At 52.2% G+C, this 6,649-nt stretch overlaps 1 protein-coding gene across 1 annotated transcript; it reads right to left on the bottom strand.

The window, feature by feature from the left end:
* Positions 1–3,479: 3,479 nt before the first annotated feature.
* LOC127318012 (uncharacterized) lies at positions 3,480–5,313 on the bottom strand. Its single transcript, XM_051348621.2, has 2 exons — positions 4,460–5,313; positions 3,480–4,390 (listed from the first exon to the last, which is right to left on the bottom strand). The coding sequence occupies exons 1-2, from the start codon at positions 5,292–5,294 to the stop codon at positions 3,786–3,788; spliced, it is 1,440 nt and encodes a 479-aa protein (XP_051204581.1). The 5' UTR covers positions 5,295–5,313; the 3' UTR covers positions 3,480–3,785.
* Positions 5,314–6,649: the final 1,336 nt, after the last annotated feature.

The raw sequence follows: 6,649 nt of genomic DNA, 5'->3' as shown, positions 1-6,649 counted from the left end.
GACAATAAAGCCTTGGCGTATCGCTGAGCAAACAATCATAGACGGAGGAAGAAGAATCACACGCGGCCATTGTTGAGAAATTGGTTGTAGCATGTATGGTACCAAACAATCTAGCCATTACCAGCATGCACTAACGTAAATGTAAGCTACAAAAAAACCAAAATAAATAAAAATGAGAACAAACCTGGGTCGACGACAAGTCGCTTGCCAAGACGAACCTCAAGACGCCAGCCATGAGCAGAAGCATTAGAAAGAGCGAAAGAAGAATTTGGGTCAGCCATCCTAAATAGTAAACGAGAAAAATAAAAAGCCACATATATATAAGAAACAAAAACTTGGCAGCCAGGAACCAAAGTAGGAAACTTGAGGAGCAAGTTTAACAGGGGAATAAACAAACCAACTATACAAAGAAGACAAACTAAGGAAACTTGGAGTCCAAGATTGTACCAGAAAATATAAGAAAAATAAGGTGCATGCACCATATAATATATGCATATATATAATAATGGGTTAACTGATAGTAATATAAAATCTGACAAGCTGTGGCTCAACCGGTTGCAAAAGGAGAAACAAAAAAGCTAGTAGCAAGTTTTCAAAGGTTGACCGGTTACCCAAGGTGAAAAAAGCATTACGCAATGAAAGCCCCAATATATGCAACCCGAAGAAGCAAAATTCACACACATAGGCAACCGGCCATGTGAATAGCAATTAACAAATGAGGAAAGAAGAGCAAAAGGAACACTGCACGTCATCCACTTCAACCAATCAGAAGATGCTACATACAAAATACATGCATACGTGTCATCATACAATAGGTTGAAAAGGGCAAAAAACTGAGAAGATTGGAATCCTTCCAACTTTATTATAGTAGGGTATACACGAATTGGATGTTTATATGGGAAAAAACTTGTGTATACACAATAGAATATTTATATATTATTTCTCACACATGAAAACAACAAAACGGTCTAGATAAAGTCATAACAACAACATAAGTACGGAAAAACATGGGGAAAACATGTGCAAAGCATGACATCAAATTAGTGTTCTATGAAGACAACTTGAACATGGTACTCTTTGGTATATATAAATTTCAAGGGAACATTACTATTGCCTACCACTCGATAGTCAGGTACTAGTGAAGCAAAAAAAAAAAAAGTAAATGAACAAGCCGAGTGAATGGTACAACACCAATGCCGAAGCACAAAATAATAAAATGGACACAACAATCATCTCAGAAGAAGTGAATAACATCCATCTCAAACTGGTTAATGGAACTCGCAAGACTACTAACCCATAACATGAGCAAATCTAACAAGACATAGTTTTTGCCAACATGATCACAACTCTCATTTTAAACATAACAACGGTCCTTAAAAACCAAAGGAACCACGGTCCTTAAAGATAACATCTAAAAGCCCCCATATTGTCTACGCCATGCTTGCCAGCCAAGATGAAACAACAATCTAAGAGCATCTTCAGCCGCCTACCCCAAAACAATTTGGGACGCATCATGCATTTTTTCTTTCCCAGTTCACACGCCCAGAGCCTACTTTTGTCTGGTGCGATCCAATACGGTGTCCGGCACCCTGAGCCCGTCCCCAGTCCATAGGGGATGCTTCGGGCCTGCCGGACACAACAAGAAGCGAGGTGGAGAGTGGCGGGCCTGACGCGTCAGCGACACATAAAAATTCCACCCCTCTCGCCACATCACGCCTCTCCCGCCACAACCCGCCCTCCAGCCGCACATTTCTGCCCTCCCAAAAAGATTTCACCGCCTCTCCCGCCGATTCATTTCTCCCTCCCATCGTCGCTACTCTCTCTCATCCGTGGCACCGCCGACAGGCCCCGAAAAATGCCCACCAAGCCGTCGGGCAAACAGGCAGCGACGAAAGGGCCGAAGGTGCTCTTCACGAAGCCGCGGAAGGCGCCGGTGGCAAGGAAGAAGCCGAAAGGCTTGACCGACAAAAGGTGGGAGCAAGGCTGCCTGCAACGCAAGTTGTCGAAGGCGGAGCGGAGGGGACGGCGGGTGGTGGCGCAGGAGAAGAAGTCGGAGGCGTCGATCACACAGTGCCTCACCGAGGTCTCCTCGACCCTGCTCTCCCGCAACAAAAAGACCGACGAAAAGTGGACGACGCTGCTCAAGAGGCAAGAAGAGAAGATGGAGCTCAAGAAACGCAAGGAGGACATGTCCCTACTGACTGCATCGACATCTGGATTGTTTCCCCGGATGTTGGCGGCGCAACTTCTACAAAGGCATAATCCTCGGCGACATCGGCATCGGCATCGGTCTCGGCCTCGGCGATGAAGCAGACGAGGTCGTCGTGCTCGACGGGCCTACGTCGACTCAGGATGCGCCGTCAGTATCGCCGGCGTCGTTGAACCCCTTTTTCTATTTATGTTTAGCTTGCACCACCGGTCTATAATATGATCATGCGTCTAGTACTTTGATCACAACTACTTTGATCGCGATGACTTCGGCGGAAACCATCTCTTTTGAATGTAAACTATTTAAATTTATGTTTAGGGGACGCGTTTGAAGGACGCGGCTGTGGAGCGACGTTCCCCAAAGATGGCACAGAGAATACGCGTCCCCCAAAGGAGTTCAATCTGACGCCGTTTGGGGGACGAGGCTGCTCTAAGACCTAGGCTTTTCCTCAATGCAGTTGAGACAACAATCAATGTACACAAAGGCAACAATCTTATTTCCATTGTAAGTTTTTGTAAAATCTTTAAAGTCATGAACATGGATAGTTAGTTCAGTTACCTATGTAACTTTCATCAAATAATACTTCAATTTGCTATATAATAAAATGAGAAAACTTTTTTTATAGACTCAAGGTCGGTTATGACGAAAGTTTGCATTTCGGTACTACTTGAGGGATCACGAAATGATTCAAGCATCTCTAGCAGAGTCCGTAAATATGTGAACTGTAAAATGCGAGTTCATGCCACTGAACTCGTGTTTACGCCCGTAAATTAAAACTGTAAAAAGCATGCTCCTAAATATACCACTAGACCCACGTGTCAGTTCTCTTTTGTTCCCTTGCCTTCTTCTTCTTCCTTGCTCCATCCATCCATGTCCGGCCGAGGTCCACGTCGCCCGCCCCGTTCCGGATCCACCCCACCCCGTCCTGCCCCGACCCCGCCCGTTCCGTCCCACCCGCGCCGCCCCGCCTCGGCCCTGGCCCCGTCCGCTCCACCCCGCCAGTGTCGCCCCGCAGCGAGCTCACCCCGCCCCGCGCGAGCTCACGCCCCTCACGAGCTTGCCCCGCCCCACACTGCAGTGAGCTCGCCCTGCCTCGCGCCACCCACGCCGCTGTGAGCTCGCTGGAATTTAGTTGGATTCCAGTGAATTTGGTTGGATTCCGGTAACTATACCGGCGGGAGCGGTTAGCTCGATCTATAATTTCAGCACGCCACGAGTAGAGGTTCGTGTTCAGTTCGCTTTTTCAGCCCCTACAAATACAGGCCGAGTTGGATTTTCAGGTGTGAGCTGTAAAAAAAATTCGGGCCGAACGTATTTACAATTACTGATTTACATCATTTTTTTAAACTAAACCCGTAAATCGGCGGTTATTATTCTGTTTTACCAGTTTGACATGCTCTCACTAGCGAAATGATGTCCAAGACAGAACCGTTCTGCGGACATCAGTGCCACGTGTCGTATGCGTACAGTACCTGAGCGCATGGAGCAGGCAAAGATGTGTTCCTGATCTCCACTGACGCTCCGCCGATGAACGGAAGCTGAAGTCCTGAAGAACATTTCCAGTCAAAAAATCTGATCACCGAGCTAACCAAGCGACACGAGCAGTTCGCCAGCGCCGGTACCCCTCCAGCGCATGCTCCGCCCGCCGCCGCACGTGCTCCTCGCAGCACAGGAGCTGGTGCACCGCCGCCGCCTTGACGCTCTCCAGCTCCTCCTCCAGCGCACGCTTCGCCGCGGCGAGTCTGGCCTTCGCCCCCTCCACGGCGAGCTCGGGCCTTGCCTTCTCCTGTTCCGCATATGCTGCTCGCGTCGCTGCTGTGAGCTCTGCCATCGCCTTCACCACCTCCGCCTCCGCCGCGGCGAGCCTGGCTGTCGCCTTCGCCAGCTCCGCCCCCGTCGCGGCGAGCTCGGCCTTCGTCTTCTCCTGCTCCCGTGTAGCCACCCAGCCCGTGCCGTCTCCGTCGTGCCTGCTGGGGAAGCGTCGTGGCTTCCGGGCGAAGCCTGGCGGTGGCGAGCACACGCCGGATGATAGCGCCGTGTTCAGCATTGAAGGGGGCAGACTGTCCTTGCCGTTGGCTTCCTCCAGGCTCCTCTTCTTCAAGCATAACGGCGGCGACGCCTGCGCGGCTGCCTTCTCTGCCAGCATAGTCTTCCTCGTGTGGTAGACAGAAGGATCCATCCCTAACACAGAACACCGACATCAGCTCTCGGTGAAACAGGGGAAACAGGGGAATTTCGATGTACACATACCTTCGGAACTGGACATAATACAGGTAGGGGAAGAAGTCGCCGGCGGCGGGGGCAGCAATGCGAATGCAGTGCTCTCCATGGCGGCTGCAAGGTTGCTCTTACAGAGGTACGTCCTGAGATCAACGGCGGCACCGCCGTGAGCACGAAGAAGCTTCGCCGCTGATTTCTTTTCCTCGCCGGTGAGCACGGGGTTTGCGAAGGAGCTTTTTGATGGCTCGCCCCACTCCACGGGGCAAGGCCACGGCTCCGGCGACGAGAGGAAGAAGAACTCTTGTTTCCAGTACTTGAAGGAGATCCAGTTCGGGTGGGGCATCCCCGTGAAGCGCAAGCCGGAGCTGTCCCTGTCCCTGGATCGGAAAAAGTACCATCCTTGCCTTTGCCTCACGTTGGACAGCAGGAACAACCGCCGGAACACTGCGAGCGACGGCCGCACGCCGACGGAGCGACAGAGGACGAGGAAGCCCGCCATGATGCGCCACCCGTTGGGCGTGATCTGGGTCGGCGCGAGGCCGAAGTGGGCGACCGCCTCGCGGAAGAAGCCGTGTAGCGGGACGGGCATCCCGGCCTCCAACGCCCGGGAGCACACGCAGATGGCACCAGGTGGAGGCCTCGAGTTCGCGCGCAGCTCGCCGGCGGGGCGCGCACTGAACTCCTTGGGGACGCCGTGCTCGTTGCAGATCGCGTCGACCTCGTCCTGCGTGCGCAGGAACGAGGCGAACTCCTCGGGGCGTCCGCGCCCCGACCGCCCCCTCGACGGCACAACGGCGGCGGAGGCGTCGAGGTCGGTGGCGCCGACAACGCTATGGTAAGGGTCGATGGAGGAAGAGGAAGGCATCGCGCTTCTGGCCGGCGTGGTGTGGACACCTGTTTTCCTGTGCAGGCTCGGTCTTGTTTGAGATTTTTTTTTTTCGTTCTAGAAACGCGGCGTTTGTGCTTCGGATAGCTCTAGTGAATTCCGAATTTTAAAAAAAAAAAATAATTTAAAGTTTCAGAAAAATCTAAAATAAATTGCGTTGATATAGATGCACATGTTCTCTAGATGTTTCAAGGTTTCTGCTTAGTAAACACTAGACAAACAACCCCCCTTCTCCCCTCTCACCTCGTTACAGTAACTCGCCCCTTTGAGAGTCCGCCGTTCGTCGCCACCCTCGCCGGCCCGATCCGGAATCTTCTCCGTCGGCACTGCCGGCCGGAGTGGAGGAAGGAGAGGCGCCTGGCAGCCTGTATATAGTAGTATAGGATGTTGTTCTCTGCTGTTTACCCTAGTGGAGTTTGCGAGTAGGAGGCCGGATCCCCATGGCCAGATCCGGCCCGTCCTCGCCTTCTTCTTCGTGGCTGTCCTTCTCCGGTGGTAGGAGAGGCGACAGGCGGCGAGGAGACGGCGTGGCATCTTCGCCAATAAGGCCCTCCCCTTCTTCCTTCGTCATCTGATGTGGTTGCAAGTGAGCGGCAACCAGATCGTGGAGCTTCTCCTTCCCGGTACTCGCCCATGGCGGACGGTCAAAGGAGGAAGAAGATCCGAGGATGGCTTCCTCAATAAGCTCATCTTCTGGGTCCGCCGGCGTCGCCATCATCTACGCTCGTCTCCCCGAGTCCGTGGCAGGTTCTTCGGGTCCGATGGCGGGTCAATTTCATCGTCGCGATGCAGAGTAGGCCCTGCTACTTCTTCGACTCTGCCTCCTCTGCAACTTTCCGTGGATCCAAGCGCCAAGGTGGTGACAAGCAGGGGAACTTGCATGATGGGTGGATGGCGGAAGTGGCACCGGAGATCTTCTGAAGCGATCTTTTCGAGCAGCACATCGGCGGCGATTCTGCTTGCCGTTATCTACGCCAGTAAACCATGGCGATATTTCAACCTCCATCGGAGGCCCTCTCAGAGATTGGAGGCCGCGTTCTTCGTCGACTTCGAAGCAAGTGGTGCCGTCCCCGCCTTGGAGCCCGACGGTGGCTCTCTGGTCTCTTGCTCGCCGGTGGGGATAGAGAAGGACCTGATTGCTTTCTTCTTTTTCTTAGTGAGGTCTTTTCTGCATTTACCAGGGACCTATGTATTATTTCTCTATTTCATGGGGTCCTTTGTAACCTATTGTACACCCACCGCTTGGAATTAACGATGCTTCTACGCCCTTCGGGGCGCTCCGTATTAAAAAAAAGTAAACACTACGTCATATTTTTTGGCTACATAAAAATCAG

This window comes from Lolium perenne, chromosome 7 (assembly GCF_019359855.2).
Source record: "Lolium perenne isolate Kyuss_39 chromosome 7, Kyuss_2.0, whole genome shotgun sequence".
In the NCBI taxonomy this organism is placed as follows: domain Eukaryota; kingdom Viridiplantae; phylum Streptophyta; class Magnoliopsida; order Poales; family Poaceae; genus Lolium; species Lolium perenne.
The sequence above is the reverse complement of the archived record's forward strand: the minus strand, read 5'-3'. Positions and strand labels throughout refer to the sequence as shown.